Here is a 17,843-nt window from a genome sequence, read left to right as displayed (position 1 = left end):
AAAAAATTGCTTTTATTAGTTTATATTTAGATGATAAATGGAGAGCTACAAGATATAACCGATACCAGAATCATCCTATTGTTCACACAGATACCGGACACTTTCACTGGAAGTGAGGATGTACAGACTTATTTAACAACAAATTGTAGAACATACATGAGAGATAATTAAGGGATATAAACCTTCTTACTGTTTAGAAAGTAAGCCACTGTCTAAGTGCTGAGGATTAGCAGCGATTTATTTTTCACAGAGGTAGGCGATTCTGTGTCCGTCCAAAGGCAGTTGAACCTTCTTTGAAGGCTCTGGTATTGGCCGCTGTCCAAGGCAGAACACCAGACTAAATGGACCTCTGGCCTGATCTAATAGGGAATGCTGTGCAATCCTATAAAGTGTAACGACTGCAAATTAATAGAATAACCAGAAGACTCGGCGAGGATGGCGAGGCTCTCGTAGGAGGTGTCAGTCCTGGCAGAAGTCAGTTATTTCGTTGCAGTAAGCAAATCAGGCTGGGTTCTCTCTGCAGTGCAATAACAACAGATTGGGGAGCATGCAAAGCAGCGTCAATACATAAAAATTAAACTACTTTTAATACACAAAGCTGAGCTTAGATAAATGCGGAGCGGAGAAGCAAAGGCACAATATTCTTTGAAAGTGTGGCCTTTTTATGCTGTTTTGGAGACTAATTTACGTACAAATAAAATGTCAGCTTATCCCATAACTGTCATGATAAATTGGAGCGTTTAGATTTTTGCGCAAGGTGCTCTTTCTGTTCCTTATTAAATTACAGTATCTTGGCCTTTTGCCAAGTGCCAGCTTGGAGCTTCCTACCGAAAGACAGCGAGGGATATGGGTATGGAAGTCAGGAGAAATCAGGTGCAGCCCCTAGCCGAGATACCCGCCTGCGAGTCGCCGTGAACACCTTGATTTTTGCATCTCTCTCTGTAGATCCTTTTATTTACCCATAAAACAGCACTGATACTAATTTTTCCAGTTTCACGAGGTTTTTCAAGGTTCAGCAGGTTGCCAAGTGCATAGAGTATTTTTAGATGCTGTACTGAAAGCCAGGGCAAAGCAAATCTTTGCCATCTCAGGCTCCCCGTTGAGGATGGATAAATGGCAGCGGAGGTCCGGTAGGAGCAAGCGCTCTGCATCTGGCTGGTTAAATGTAGAGCAGCAAACTGCCGTGCTTGGGCACCCTCTGTAAAATAAGTGGTTTTGCAATTCTAGACTTTGGTTGCCTGATACTGTAATATTCTGCCCTGCGTTGCCTCTTTAGACCGATTACCTTTTGCCTTCACTTTCTCCTGAAAGTGTCTGCATCATAACCCCCCCGGTGGTGAGCTTAAAATGAACCAAGCGCCTGGAAGTAAGTTCAAACGATCTGTTTTGAAATGCCACTCCTAAACTCCCTGAAATGAGCAAGTGTCTGTTTTAAACCCATAGAAAGGTTAGATTTATTCCAGTGGCTAGATGACTAGTAATAATGTGCTGTGCTCTGAAGCATATGGTAATAGAAAAGATCGTTTTGAATTAATTTGCTGTGAATTAATAAAGAGATGTATTTGATGAGAGTTGTTTGAAGGTGACGACACTTTGTAGCTGAACAGGATTTAAGATGTCCAGAAGTGCACCTTTAGAGATTTGAGAACTATCAGTGTTGGGAAAGTAAATTTAAATATGTTGAAGTAAGCTTCAACAAAATGTTTGTTGTTGTTGTTGTTGTTGTTGTTTTTTCTTTCTTTCTTTCTTTCTTCCCCTGCACTTTTTATTGTAAACTTTGTTGAAAAAATTGCCAGAAGCTCTTGGTGATCTGGTGATCAGGGGCCACAAAGAAGGGCCTGAATGTCCAGCAGAAGAGAGATGGTGAGCACAACAGCATTTTTTTGCTATAGGACTAGAAGATCTATAAGGTCCTAAGGACCTATAATGCATGATTTTATCCTTGCGTTTTCTAGATCGATGAAGCTGTCATAATTTCAGTGGAGCATACAGGGTATAGAATATCAAGTAGATACGTTTTGACTGAATGCTTGATCCTGCCAAATGTTAACTGATAAGAGGAGGTGTGTTCTACTCCAAACAATGACAGGCGGGAAAGACTGGCCATGCTGTTCTAGGGCTTGTAGAAAAATATGTATAGCTTAATAAGTACTTTGCCATGAGTTTATCTTGCTTAACACCATGGCAGCCCCTGTCTTAGAGCCCAGCGTGGTTGAAGCTGTTGCAAAGGCGGAGGAAGAGGTCTTGTTGAAGGAGTTGCTTGAAATTAAGCTTATTCTGCCCTCCCATGGTTTAGGGCCTGATTCTTGAGTTCCTTACACAAAAAGTCTTTTTTCTTCCCCTCCCTTCTCTGCAGACAGAGAATAAAACGGGAGCTTTGCCCAGTCCTATGCCTCTGTAGTCTGGGGTTAGTTTGCATCTCATGTAGCACATTAAATAATTTAAAGCAAAGGCAGCATGGGACAATTTCATCCAGACTGACCAGTGTATTTACAGAATATTACTGATTTTGAAAACACTGAAATTAGAAAAGGTACAAGCCTTTGAACCTGGGGCTGTCCTGATGAGCTTTCTGGTTGTGCTGAGTGCAGGGAGAGTGCCAGAAATTTGCTCTCAAGACAAGAGATTTCTGTCTAAAGCTTGTTTTCTTACAGCTGCTCTGTTGTTGTAGAGAGAGTGCGGAAAATGGTAAGGTAGGGGCTCCAGATTGTTTAGGGCTTCATGTGCGGGATATAAGCAGACACTTTGAACACAGAAGGGTTTTTTATATAAAGCACAGCAGACAGTCTTTGTAGCACATTTATGTGTAATAAGCTGGGTTTTGTTTTGTGTCTTGCTTTTTTTTTTTTTTTTTTTCCTGTGGAAAAGGAGAGAGAAATTAAAACCACAGCAGTATTTTCCCATGCGGCTACGGTGAGCATCCTGCGATCTCACATGATCAGCTGTCCTGGTGGGGTGGAGTGTGGGAAGGTGTCAAAATATGTCTCTCAATTTTTTTTTTCTTAAAAGGGAAAGCCAGATGAGTGCCAAAAACCCTGTTCTCTTCTCTAGCCCTGCAGTAACAAACTACATGAGTGTATGTTATTAAGATGATAAGATTAAATTTCTAGCTACTAACATGCTATCACAACAGCAAAGGGGGAAAAAAAGATCTTGAAAAAATTATGAAAATTAGCCTGACGGTCTCCTTTTAATAATAAGATCACTCCCAACCCCAACAGACAGTGTAGGCTGGAATTCCACAGGGCTTTTTTGTGGTCCTAATGATTTTAATAATACTTTGTGCTATGTAGCACCTTTCATTAGAGGATCACAAAGTGCTTTACAGTCACTAATTAATTAAGCCTCACAACACTCCTGTGAGATAGGTAAGTATTAGACATATATTAAGCTGAGACACTGAGAGTTAATGATTTTTTGCTGCATTATTCTGGCAAAATGATTGATGTTTAAATGCCGTATGTGCATTATATATGTGTGTGTGGGTGTGTAATATATATGAGTGTAAAAGTATTAATTTTACTATCCTTTAACAAAGAGGTCCTACTTGAGCCTGTAGAATATAAATGCGTATTTTCATTTAACTTCTTGGTGCTGCAGCGTATTGATTGATAACATCACAGTCTTCATAGACCCTTGACTCAGTTCGCTATTTGTCTGCTTGTGCATCTACTTGTACAAGTATTAGTCAGAAACACATCACAAAACTCAGACCTCTTTCTAAGTTCTGTTAAAAAGAGAACGTGACTAAGACCTGACCTAAACCTGCAGAGCAAGCACAAGGCAACAACCATACTATTGCAGTAGGCTTTGATGACAAGTCATCACGTTCAGTAAAAGTAATGAGTAGCAACAGTGACCCATTGTGAGAGCTGATGATCAGCAGATAATTAGCTATTGTCTTCACCACGAATAAGAAACTATTGCTTATCAGAATTTGCTTTTTCTTTTTCGCATACGAGTGCAGTAGTCGCTATGGTAATTCATTGTTCTGAATTACAAGCTGATTTTAGTAGAAGATTCCACCTTCTGCTTCCAGGTATAAACTATGGGTGACTGTTTAACAGAAAAAATCTCTATCTGTCAGATGCAGGAATCAATAGAGTAGCCTTGGCTGGTTTGGGGTGAAACTATATATAGCTGTTAGTATTATTAGTTCTACTTTAAAATAGTTGAGGGTGATCATATAAAATAAACCAAATGCACATGGTTTAAAGGTAATTTCAGCATAAAGAAAATAAGATACGAAATCCTGGATTATGGTGCCCAAAGATGAGTTCTGCAGCCTGGGACATAGCCAGAGTTCCCACAGCTCAAGGCGTCTTTTCATTTACATCAGGCTTAGTAATTTTTTTTCTTTTATTTTGGAAACATCGCCATTTCCAGTGATGAAAAGGTAGTTCAGTCCCAGTGTCTGTTGAGCAGTTGGCCTCTTTGCTAAACAGCCAAGAATCTTGCTTGTTATTGTGATGGCATTTTTGAGATGTGGATGGTTGCCCACTAGCAACTAAACTAATACCACTAAATTCATTGCAAGTTGGACACTAGGCAGCCAGCAGATGATAACTTTCAACTGCTGAGAGCAGAGCCTGGATTTGAACCAGTTATTTGTATTCCATTATCACAGCTTTTAGCCCAGTCCCTTTACAGTACACAATACCTGTTAATATATTGTGGATTTTTAAAGCAATTTTATTTTCTACAGTATTTATCCAGTAAGTTTTCAACACTTATGTGAAACTTATTTTAAACTGACTTTTTGGTATACTTCATAGCTGAGATAATTTTTGCCTTGCTTTCTGTGTGTGTGTGTGTCTGTGTGTACGTACGTACAAGTGTGTGCGTGTCTGCCTAAGGAGAAGGCAGACATGGTATTTCATGCTTAACAGAAGCAGAGAACAGCAGCCACTATTTGTATAGTGCCCACTAATAGATGCATGTACAATAGGCATAACAATGTTTTTAAGTAAAAAGCATATTTTGAATACATAATTTAGGAAGGAAAACCTTTTTTTTTTGTTTTGTTTTGCAGATATACAGATCAGCTCTCAAAATGTCTTCTGTGTCTTCCGTGCATCTTCTAAGACAATTGCATTAGCCCGCCTGCTAGTTGACTAATAGAATTAATAATTGTAAAAAGCACTCTAAAGCCACATGCCTTATGAAGTCAATGCTGGGTATGATTTTACAAGTATGTGATCCATTTTTTCAAGTGAAATTGTTAACTGAAAACGTTCTTGGCACACAATAAAACATTGTGCAATCTGTTATTTGTCTTAGAGATAATAATTTCAGAGTGGCTATATTCTTTCTATATCTAACTTATGACTTGCTAGGGGATGGTTTCTTCAATTTAGGAGTATTGCAAATGTAGTTTTATTTATATAATATGTCTCTGAAAACCGATAGTGGTGGAATTTCAGCGACAAAAAAAACTGTCTTTTTTTACTGTCCCCTTGAGTGGATATCAAACAAATAAATTACAGATGACTTTTCAAAAACTAAAAGAGAAAAGAGGGGAAAATACTTTTAAATTCAACTTAAGAAAGTTTTTGTGTTTAAATCAGTGTTATCTTCTTCCTTTCCTTCCCCAAGTGTAGAATACTGCATGAAAGAGCTCCATTAGGCAGATTCCATCCCCTCCCCATTAACATGGAGTCCCCCATATAGGTCAGGAAAATTTGAGCTAAAGTATCTATATCTGGAGTACTGTCTAGTTAGACTGTATACAGTCCAGGTTTTTCTTTTCTTTACTTTTTAGGGATTATTTTTCTGTCCTTTTCTTTGACTCTCTTCTGTCAGTTGCCATGAAGATAGCAAAATCTCTAAACTTTCCTTATCTGCCAAAAATATCTGTAACAAAAACATTTTAAAACATTGCATTCAGTCTTGTTTAATTTTGACTGAGGTAACAGCCATGATGTTTACTTTCTTGATTTCTGATTTTTTTCTTCAGTATGCGCAGTCAAGACTCCTCTCTCTGTCCTCTAACTGCCACGAATTGCATTTAAACAGTAGTTATTTTGAAAAATGGTTTGGGCTGTGCAGCCAGACTCCAAGAAGAAAAATACAGACTTAGGTGAACACCTACCGGAGATGCCCACCAATATTTTTAGTGCATGTTAACCAAGAGCATTCATGAAGTCCCACAGAGCAGCAGTAACGCTAAAATATCTTTATACCTTGAATTATATATGTGTGTATGTTTTTTTAGTAGGCTGAATCTGTATCTTAGCTCTCTTACCACAGCAGGAAATCTTTATTTTCTCTTAGTTCTGAGAGACTTCATGGTGCAGAACCTACTGGGAAAAAAATAGCAAAATTCAGAGCATACATAGTCTGGTAGGTGTGGTTGACATGAAAGAGGAGGCACTTGGTTCCCAAGCATGTGTGCCTTCCACAATGAGGAATCACAGTAGGCATTTAAGAAACCTATTAAGACCACACGGAGTGTCAAAATTTCTGTAATAGGAGCTGGCACTCGGCGTGAAAGCCGTCTCACTGCAGCCGATGCTGCCTGTGGATCAGCTCAACCACAAAGACAACAGAGCCAGCCCAAGACACAAGTTGAACACTTCCCCTAAGAAGTTGTCTGTTTTTATCAACATAGCATACAGTGCCCTTTCATGTGGAGCAGATGTAAATAAGAGGATGTACAGACGCCTGCTCTTTTATTTTTAACCTTCATCCCCAGCCATACTTCTCAAAGTACTGTTTTGAGAAGGTCATCCACAGCTTTCAAAGGTCTGGATTTAGCACCATTTGGAGTGCATCAGCGCTGCTCCCAGAATCACCAGGTGGTCCTCCCTTTGCAGAGCAATATATATCTATATATACACGCATACATATATTTATATACACAGTGCCTCCGCACGTGCCTGGCCATGGCTGGCCTGGGAATGGGCGCTCGGGCTCGAGCCTGCAACTTGCATGTCGTGTGTGGTGCTGCAGGCTGCTGCCACCAGACCACACGCAATCTGGCAAAGAGAAGCATCCATCATTGTATACAGCATTGGCAAAGATAAGAGGATAGAAAAAGTTGTAGCACATCTGTCTTCTGCCCATGTGAACACAAATGGATCAAAGCAGCTGGTGGTGAATATCAAATCCAGAACCAAGCAGTGGAGAGTGCAGGGAAGTTTCATATATATATTTTCCTAAGTAGTCTGGGGAAGGTGAAGGTTTGTAGTGCATCAGGAATTTGGCTTCCTAACTGCGCATTCTGATTATTTGTTCTTCCACAATACCCCTGTTTAGCTGGCAGCTAGCTCACTGGTGGCAGACTGCTTCTTTCTCTCTGATCCTTATCGCTGTCCTCTCTGAGCTTTCTTCAGTGGATGCGGCAAGTGTGCCTGCAGCTTTAGCAGCAGTGGCTGTGCCGAGAGGAGGGCCGAGCAGAGGAGCCTTGGCTGGCTGGATCCATGTGGGTTCCAGGTGTTCTCTGGGTAGATCCCTACTCAACAGCACAGCAATGTCAAATGTCTGGATCCAGGCCTGTAAAATTTTATTGACAACGGGTTTCCTAATAAAGTTAGTTTCTCTTTGTTTGGCAAATAGAACTAATTACATGAATAATGGACTGTGGGGCCAGACTAGAATATCCATATAATCCCGTTTGAAGTTTATAGGCAGTATGAGGGGGAGCTTTGCTGCAGAGAAGCCGATACCTGCTTAGGAAGGATACTTTCTCTGAAACCTCTAAGTTGCTTACTCTCTTAAGTCTGTTTCTTTCATAGTAACATGTTTAAGTGCTCCTGCCTATGTCTTTTGCATTTCTTTTTGCTGAATTACATTATGTACAGTACTTGTACAGTATATGGACATTAGACTGCAAGGGTTTATTCTTCCTCTTTGATTTTTAAAATTATTTTAAAGGAAACAGTTATTTAACATTAATTCTGCCAGACTGTTATCTTCAGAAAAGATAACAAAACCTGTAATTTACTCACTGCAATGGCAGAGTTACTGTAGGCTCTGAAGTTTTAGTTGAGTTCAGCCTCAGTGTGACCATTTTTTAAAATGTAAAGTTCCAATTTTCTGCATAGACTAAAAAGCTGCTTGACAAACGTTTGATGAAAATTTCATGTATTTTGTATAGCTCAGAATGCTTTAAGAAGTGCCAGGCTTGTAATCTGTTCTGTATTGTGAATAATTCTATAGGGTTTTTTTTTGCTTCTTTTTTTTTTTTTTTTTTTTTTTCTCTGTGGTAGATATGGTCCGGAAAAAGAACCCCCCTCTAAGAAACGTTGCTAGTGAAGGTGAGGTACAGACCCTTGAGTCTACAGGTACTGAAAGCGAAGAGTCTGGAAGGAAAAAAGAATTTTCCGCAGAGCAGATGCAAGAAAACACTGACCAGGGTGATGCGGCAGAGTTAAATAACAAGGAGGAACTTTGCACGCATGTCCAAGAGCCATCTTCCAGCATTAAAAAGGACTTGAAAAGCTCAGTGCTGAGTGAAAAGGCTGGCTTCAATTATGAAAGCCACAATAAGGGAGGAAATGTTCCATCCTTCCCTCATGATGAGGTGACAGACAGAAATATGCTGGCTTTCTCATCTCCAGCTGTTGGGGGAATCTGTGAGCCCTTGAAGTCTCCTCAGAAATCAGATGCAGATGACACCCAAGATGTGGCCCGTACCCCGTCAGGAGATGCAGCGGAGACAAATGAGGAGCATCAGATGTCGCCAAAAGCTTCAGATGAAACAGTGCAAGTGCAAAGTGGTCAAACCGATGGCCAAGGCTCAAGCCCGGTCCCCATGGCCTCAAAAAACCCACAAGTGCCTTCAGATGGGGGTTTAAGGCTGAACAAATCTAAAGCAGATTTGTTGGTAAACGATAACCCAGATACGGCGCCTCTGTCTCCAGAGCTTCAGGACTTCAAATGCAACATCTGTGGATATGGTTACTATGGGAACGACCCCACAGATCTCATCAAACACTTCCGCAAGTACCACCTAGGCCTGCACAACCGCACCAGGCAGGATGCTGAGCTCGACACTAAAATTTTGGCTCTCCACAACATGGTGCAATTCAGCCACTCCAAAGACTTCCAGAAAGTCAACCGCACTGTGCTTTCAGGGGTGCTGCAGGACATCAATTCCCAGAGGCCTGTCTTATTAAATGGGACTTACGATGTGCAGGTTTGTATTTCCCCAGTCCCCCTGCTTCTGCTAGCTGCCTTCTGAGCTGTGAAGCTGGCTGTTTGCAAAGCCTCCCCTACCTGCAGTTACAGTATTTCACGTAACCTGCTTAAGCCTTAGGAACCATTTGGGGCTGTTATAGCCAGGTCTGCTTAGCATCTTGTACGCTGGAGGAATACTTGGCTTTTTGACCAGTGATATTTCTGTGTGTGATTTAGTCATTGTGGTAATCAATAGTAAAAGATCTTATTCAGCAAACAGGCAAATTGCTGCATTGGTAATCATATCTGAAGGATTTGCTGTCGTGGAAAGAAAATAGCAAATAATAATGAAAAATAACAACCAAAGAGACAAAAGACAGCAGCTGGAAATTAAAAATGTAGTCCTAAATTATCCGCTGCTGGGAGTCAAGATTTGGCTTATTGATTCTTTATTAAGATAAAATAAATGACAAGTCTTGGCAGCTCTACAGTCATCTAGTGCCAGATAAACAGGATACACAATGGGTATTTAAACAGTTTTTAAGAGTAACAACGTCCTTCACATTAGTAAGCCTGCAAGGAAAGGAGTATTGCCTCAGTCATTTTCTCATCTAGTTGTAGCAGTGAGAAAACTACAGTTCAGATACTGCGGTAAAAAAGAAATCTTATGTTTACCATGAAGAAGTGGACTCAGAAGTTTTTTTCTTTGAGTCTCTGTTAGTTTCTTACCAGTTAATATTCAATTAGTGGATGCAAAATCTTTTTTTTTTTTTTTTTTTTTTTTAAGTTCCTCTCATGACTGAGCTGAGAGATGTTGAAGTACACCTCAATATTCTGTGATAGAAAAATTCAGATTTTAAGATAAAAAATCAGTAACAAAATTTGCATACAAAATGAGTTCAAATGTCCATCCAGTTTCAAGACAGGACAGGACATGACATCTGACCTGGTAGCAACGAGCAGACAAAGTGCTAGGATATATTTAATAGGATTATTTTTATATTTGTATTTCTTCTTTTAAAAGAAAATGTAACATGTGGAAAACATTTTACAATGCTTGAAGAGGCTGTAGCTATAAGAAAGAAATTTCGCAAACCAGGTTAAGATAGTTAATATCTAACTTCAAGTAAGAAGCTGAAACAGGAACACAAGTCAGGAACTTGAGGCTTTTAAAATGATTTAAACTTTTCCTCTTTTTTCAGAAACTCTGCAACTTCTTTGTGGAGCAGCAAATCAAACTAAGGTCGTTATTATGCATAAAAGCTGCAGTCTTTGAACTGCTGCCTTATTAAAAAGATCACTTACTGTCTCGTGTCAGACACTCTCTCCTGTCAAACTGTGATTAGAAAGCAAATACGTGATTTAGTTAAAAGAGGTTAGAAGTGAATAATGTCAGAATTGGAAATGATGGTTTATAATTAGCACGTAGTATGATGTTAATACCTGGATTTCCTCCTATAGTTTCAGTTTGCTGACTCCAGGGACAGCATCTTAGGGCAACTGATCCATGCTGTCAGGAAGACATTCAAACTGGAACAGCTCAGGCATACAGTATAGAGGAATTCGAGTTTCTAAACACACTTTCATTTCCTCCAAACAATTGTTTCGTTAGGTCCTTAGTTATTTATAGGAAAGTTTATGCTTGATTAGAATGAGCTGGACACTTTTCCTATGCAGTGCTTTCAGAAATAAAACAGATGTGAGAGCTATCTCAGTTTGAGCTGATAGAAGTAGAAATAAAACAGCTGAACCTAGACTATACTTGTCTACTAAACCCTGGCAGTAAGATACTGCAGGGAAGACAAAAAGCGGTAGGAAACAGCCCATAGATAATCTACTTAAGATCAGTCTTTTCTCAGATGAAAAACATTTTCCAAAATAGAACAGACAGCCTATACAATGTTGGCAATTTATTTTAAAGAAAAAAATGGATCTGGAAACTTAATTTTTAAGAGTGCTAATTTTCCCTGCCCAATTTGGGAAGAGAAGATTAAATAAGCTTTTGTGCCAAATGCCATACTTCATCACTTGCACATGCACCAGATGTTGATCCAGAACATGTCAGAAGATAAGTAACTGATTAATATTTTTATGCTTTCTCCTCCCCCATTCTCGATACAGAGCAGCTTTGTGAGATTCATAAACACAGTAAAAGAACATTTGAAAATCCCCTCTGCACCCACACATGTTTATATTGTTACTGTGTCCATTTTGGAGGGGATTTTTCTCAGGCATCTGAACGTCTGGCATCTCTTGCAGCAACGAGAGATCGCACTGACCAGAGCTGCAGTTAAAATTGGTTGAAACTCCTGTGTTACAAGGAAAGGGAACTGAATCCATATAATTGTTTCATCTAAACAGTATTAGTTGGTATAGGTACCAGGCTAAAGGAAAATTATCCCTTTGTAATTAACTTTAAATAGTAGTGGAGTGAGCTTAAGATCTGATTTATTGATCCCTTTGCACTTAACAAACTGTTCTGTTGTAGCTGGGGTGGAAGGTATTGATGGATTTATGGTCTCAGTCCAGGGTGCTGGGTGCAGAAGAAGCCGGAGGATGAAGATGAGCGACTTTGATCTGCCTCACAGCGGTCAGCTGGAGACCACTGTATATAAAGATTTGCACTAGTGAGGCATGCTCCTGAGCCCTGTAGTTTGCATTTGTAACAACAACAACAAAAACAATGGAAAAATGTCTGAATGCAGAACAAACCAATATCTAATATCCTATATGCAGACACATGGGGATGTGGCCCCTTTACTAAGTGCATTTTTAGATTTACACCACAGAAGTAAAGTCTGTCCTAGAAAACCTTTTTTTTTTTTTTTTGTATTGATGTCAGCAAAACAATAGGGATACACATTTGGCTTTACATCCAGCTACAAAATTATTGGGACTCTGTTTTGCAGTACATAAACAGGAGTTGGTTGGGAACCATGTAAATAATCCAAGATTTCTGGCCTTAATGTGAAGATTTTATTTGACTGGAATATTTAATCAAGCAAAATTTCTTTGTCTTCTCTGAAGATGTGATTTAGTTTTGAAATTCTCGTTTATTCGTTATTTCCATTTTCTTCCTCAGAGGCTTTTATTACATTGAGTTACGATAAATTCAATAGGGTTGTGTAAATTCACTGAGCTGTTTCTGGGAGATTGACTTTCTTTCCGGTATGGATTTTAGAAAACATTTGCTAGCACATCTCTGAATTCCCAGAGAATGTGTCCTCAGCTTTATTGCTGTTATCAGACTAATATTTGTAGTGAGTTCAATGGATCAGCTTTTTCTGATGCCACTCATTGCCTTTTCTTCACATTTAGTTAATTGATCAGTCTCTATAGGCAGCTTCATCTTGCTGGATATTTTAGCCTACAGTTGGCTAAAATGTGGATGTGCCTAAGGCAGTAGACTTCAGGCCAGATCCAAAGACTTAAAGTTCAGCTGACAAAGATAAAAGCTATGATGCTGAAAACCATTTCTTTGCTGCTCTATGATTAAGTGTCCTGGGTTTGATCTAATGACCCTTTAATATAAAGTATGGAAAGGTCTGGAGACAGGCAAATGGGTAGCCAGTACACAGGAGTCTTTTTTCCATCCCCAGATTTTTAATGAGTAAGTGGGACAGCTACAACAGAAAGGCTGGAGGATGCTGTCTTCCACGCAGCCTCTAGCAAAGGGGTAGGAGAGTTGGTGCCAATTGTGCAGTGAGGGTGAAGAAGTGGGCTTGAATCTCCTCAGACAGAGTGAGGAAAGGAACCTACTTTTCCTGTTTCCTGAACAAGTGTTCAAGCCATTAGGCTATTGTATAAAAGGCAGCACGACCCCATTTCCTGATATGTTTAAAAAGAAAACAGTGTCCCTCAAAGAAAGGGACAGACATGTCTGCATTCAGGTGAGGGTTTCAGATGGCATGTCCCAAGGGGGAAGAGTATTCATGCAGCCGTGAATGAAGACATACTGCAGTGCTCAGTGTTTCTTACGGTCGACTCTGGGCAGCTTCACATTGTGTGTGCTGCCTCTGAGGAGCTTCCTGCTCAGCATGGCTCTGGTTCTGGAGCTTGTCTTCACATATCTGCCTCCTCTGATGTTCAGCCTTTAAAGACATTCAGACTCCTTTCTGAAAGTACTAAAACGTGATAATTACTACTACTTTTTTTTTTAATCCAGCCATCTCGTTTTGATTGTTTTATTTTAGATACTGGCACAATTGTGCCTTGTGAGATGAGATAAATTTCAGAAAAGCTATGGATTAATAAAAGCTATCCAAAAATTTATTGATTATATTCCAGTAAACTGAAAAAAAAAAGAGTTTTGCATTATCTAACTACCCCACAAACTAATGAGAGATTGGCAGCAGATTTTTTCTTTTAAAAATCCAGATATCCAATATTGTAAGAGTTGTCCTATAATACTAGGGCTAATTGTGTGTCCTATATGGGTAACAACTTTTCCAGGATTTTCATAGCAACTGAGTGCCCATCTGGATATCCATCTAACAAGCTGCTCAGCATCCTGGAAGGTGGCAGAAGTGCCAATGCACACAATATAAATCTCTTTATATTGTCTCCTTTATAAATCAGTTGTGAGCTCCATGTGCATGCACAGTTATGCACGTTCTGGATTTTAACATATTTTAATATATGTGTGTGACTAGAGCTCAGTGACGTGGTTTAATGGTGGACTTGGCAATTCTAAGTTAAAGGAAGGACCAGATGATCTTAGCGGTCTTTTCCAACCTAACTAATTCTGTGATTCTAGTAATAAAACTTATAATTAAAGTCTGGTCTAACTAGGATCCAGGTGAATGAGAACCAATGGCTTGATTATTAATACCTTTTTGTTTTTTATCCTCTGCTCTTATATTAGCCATTCAACTGAATGCAAAGCTGTGAAGGTAAGACTAAAAAAGCTGAAGGGGGATCTGTAGAGGTACAGATGTAATCAATATCCCTTCTTGTGCTTAGGGCTTTTTCTATATTTTGTTGGTTTTGGCAAAGGGACTCACAGATATGGTGAGAATTCAAACTGGAGGCATAAACAAGTACAGCATTTTACTTGTTTATTAGTACAAATCAAACCTTGTTAAAGTTCAACTTTGTCTTCAGGTGGGCTTCCTATAAGTTCATGAGCACATAGCTATTTGATGTGAGTAAATTAAGACATTTATGTGAATGAATTCAATTTTCCTCACATGCTTAGACAAATGGATCCAATTTTTTTGTTGTTGGTCTTCCTGACTTTAGCTGAATTGTCCACGAAGTAGGAATTAGTTTAAAAAAACCTGACCAACGGCTGCTGTACACGATGTATCCTGTTTTCTTGGATTAGGTCATGTTATGCTAGATCTTGAAGGAAGTTCTAGAACAGAACTTGAATGAAGGCGTGATGTTGCAGTGAGGCTTATTTCATCTGTTGGCTGTGCTGAGTACTCTCCCCGGAGAAGGCTGTCAAACTCTCTTGAGTGTTGCACCTGCATATGTGCATACCTGTTTATGTTGAGTCTTATTTTCTGGGTCACGATCAGGCTTGGAGACTGCCTTGAACCAAGTCACGCCTCCTAAACACAAGAGTCAATGGTCTCTCTTAAACCACAGGCATGGAGAAGAAATGGTGGCAGCTGGAGAAGCGGATGTTGGTAAAACACACATGCGTATACATTCATATGCATGTGCTTGTGTGTATACATATGTGCTTTTTCTCATAGAATATATATGTGTATAAATATATGAAAAAGTATCTGTGGTCTTACAGGCATCTAAATTCTATATTGAACATAGCTCATGAGTAATGATTTTTATTATTTTATGTAGTAGATGTTCTTTTCATAATTTCTGTAGATGCATGAGCAAGTTTACTATTCAAAATGATACGCAGTGATTTACAGCATGTCAGCTGCTAAATAGTAAGTGCTTGGGAATATTCACTTGTGCTGTGACAAAGATGAGCTATTTTAGCCTTCTTTCAGTGAGACGTAGTCAACCCTCAAATGAGAGCATTCACATGGGCAGTTACTGTGGACAAGTGATGTGATGTATAGTCACAGCTTTCAAAGCAAAGTTGTTTATGTGTTAATATTCCTCATCTTTATGTCTTGGATATCTGAAGACTATTTAATGAAGAAAGCTGGTGAGACTAGTAATAGTCACAGATATATTTAAAGATACAAACTGCTAAGGTAGCCCACAGAAATAACGACAGCTTAAAAAATAAAGTTGCTGAGAAAAAAGGAAAGTGGCTAGGTTTTCTTCTGGTGTAAATCAGTGCAAGTTTGCTTCTGAGTCTGAGAGGCTGTGTGAGTTTACAGTAGCCAAGGAACTGTCTGGTAATTTTATCTGTACAGAGAGAGAACAGAAAGGATGGTGGCTTCTTTCAGTTGCTAGATGTTAGTCTGGTAGTGTTACTTAGCAAATGAAAGTTTTGATTCAGTGTTCCTTACTTTCATTGTTTTTACACATCTGGTCTCCCGACCTTAATTTAAGTCCTGTTATTGTTCTGTCAGGCTTTTTATTGTAAAAATACCCTGATCTGCTACCTTTTAAATTCTAAAGTCAAAAAAACATACTGTCTTCAATGTCAACAGAGTAAATGTTGAGAAGAATATGCTTGTTTTGAATGAATGTGACCCCATGCTATGTTTTCTTGTTATGGTAAATAGAAATAACGCAGAAAGCCAGGAGTTTGCCCTGAGTCTTTGCCTTATGCAACATAGTTTTATCTACAGATAGATAGATTATCACGGTATGGTAAATAGTTTTAAGAGTGAATATGCTCTGAAGATTATCCTAGTTTTACATGCAGAGGTAGTGAGAGCAAGTGAGTTCTCCATATTGGAGGTTAGAGAACTGGGTGGTGTTACACAAACTTGCATGAAAGCCAGGAATCTGTTCTGGCCTGCATGACATGAAGAACTTCATAAATGTGGGATGGTTAAAATGTTCTGGATGCTGTATTGCATAAAGCAAATGAATAAACAAGAGCATTAGAAAATATTTTAGGATTAGAAGATTAGGAGTAATTGGCAAAGGCAGACTGGATGGCTCAGGAGATTGGTAGGGGATCTAGAGCCTTTCACCTCCTGATTAACCAAAGATGTAACCCAGTTAATCAAAAAAGATGATATATTAACATTTGATGTTCTAATGCAGATGGTTGCTCTAGTTTCTAATTGGCAGTTGCAGCAGAGGGCACGGGCCAAAGACATCTGTGCAAGTATTACAGTTGAATCTCTTAGGTGGATACAAGCCACTAGTTTCTGCTGGTGAAATTTTCTTCATGAAACATGATTACAGGAGCTGGCTGATGTTGTCTTCCTTGATAGATATATTTGTTTTCCTGTAAGCAAAACGGTATTTTTAAACTCCCTTGACATAATAAGATTTAGGATTGAACTTCAAAAAGGAGATGGGAGAATAGAGTAACATTTGGATCAAGGGCCAGTTAAATATAAAACACCTTTAAAAAAAAGACAAAACATACCTTCCCTTGCTTGAGTCCATGTATTCCATGAAATCGTTGTTTTCAGTCTGAATAATTAAGGTAGTACAGGAATACCTGTTGGAAACATATAGTGCAATTATACTGCTTTGTTGAAGTACTTGCCAACATGCTGTACAAAGTGTGTTTTGAAACGTTGTCAATTATTGTGCTATCTTTTCTCCTCTTTCTGGCTATTTTTAGAAATGTGCGTGGTATGTGAGGAGATAGCTTAGTTGTATTAGCGCATGAACTTCAATTCTGGTGGTAAATTTAGTCCTGGTCTTTTGGATTTTGATGTTTTTCTGCATTAATAGATGAGTTTAACAGTTAAGAGTTCTGAGTTTCAGGGAGTCGTGCTGTGAAATGCATTTCAGTTTAATCCCCAACTGAGACCTGGCCTTGAAGAGCAATTTTTGAAGAATACCAGTGCAACCATCTCAAGCACAATAATGGAGAAGCCATTCTAAATAGCCTTCTTCCTCTGTGCAACACAATAATGCCAATAATACTGCTGTAACAGTGGTCCTGTAGGAGTAAGTGATAATCCCAAGGTCTCACAAGAAAGTGACAGTGAAGGAAAGAACTAAATCGTGTCTCCCCAGCCCATACAGATGCCTTGCACATTAGGTACCCTTTACAGAAAAAGAATAATGAAGATAAATTTTCTTATGTGAATTGTGACGGAACTTTGGTTCTAGAGGTATTGTATTTCCAGTGCAAGTTGTACAAGTACTTTTGCTGTCACTCCTTTGTGAATACTACTTACTACTGTGTGATCTGGCACTTTGGATTCCACCACTAGTAGAATTGCAGAGTTTCAGCATTGCTTTTGTTTGGTTTCTTCTGCTTTATACTGGGAACAGTGTCTACTGAAGAAAATATAACTCAGTGAGGGCAAGCCGGGGACTAGGTTTTGATGAAATCAGTATAAAATATGGGAATACTAGAAGTTATCACTTCTAATATCGTATGCAAATGTGGATATTGATTTCTAATGTAAACATACATTTCTCTTTTCACCCTTCTACTTCACTCTCCTTTATTTTTCCTATTTCTGGGCATGGTCAGAGAGTGCAGGAGATTAAGGATGGTTGCATAGCCAGTGAAGGAGTTTGGTGCCTGTACATAGTGATATGATATGTAACTGAAAAATCTGAAAGTCAAGCCAAGTCTTGAGCAGAATGCATGAATGCAAACAGTTCTGCAAATGTGTAGGCTTCATCCAAATTTGGCTGGCTGAAAGCTGAGG

General features: G+C 39.1%; 1 protein-coding gene across 5 annotated transcripts in view; it reads left to right on the top strand.

The window, feature by feature from the left end:
- The window catches only part of TRPS1 (transcriptional repressor GATA binding 1), a 212,647-nt gene that overhangs the window by 32,178 nt on the left and 162,626 nt on the right, over positions 1 to 17,843 (top strand). For 3 of the 5 annotated variants that reach the window (XM_035317378.1, XM_035317373.1, XM_035317375.1), the window contains exons 2-3: positions 5,033 to 5,191; positions 8,211 to 9,139. In XM_035317378.1, the coding sequence (XP_035173269.1) occupies positions 5,155 to 5,191; positions 8,211 to 9,139 (966 nt within the window). In that variant the 5' untranslated portion in view covers positions 5,033 to 5,154. The remainder of the gene's footprint in view (positions 1 to 5,032; positions 5,192 to 8,210; positions 9,140 to 17,843) is intronic. The other 2 variants (XM_035317376.1, XM_035317377.1) reach the window with 2 other exon arrangements.

Source organism: Oxyura jamaicensis, chromosome 2 (genome assembly GCF_011077185.1).
Source record: "Oxyura jamaicensis isolate SHBP4307 breed ruddy duck chromosome 2, BPBGC_Ojam_1.0, whole genome shotgun sequence".
Taxonomy (NCBI): Eukaryota; Metazoa; Chordata; class Aves; order Anseriformes; family Anatidae; genus Oxyura; species Oxyura jamaicensis.
Note: the sequence above shows the minus strand (reverse complement) of the source record. Positions and strands in the feature narration are given on the sequence as shown.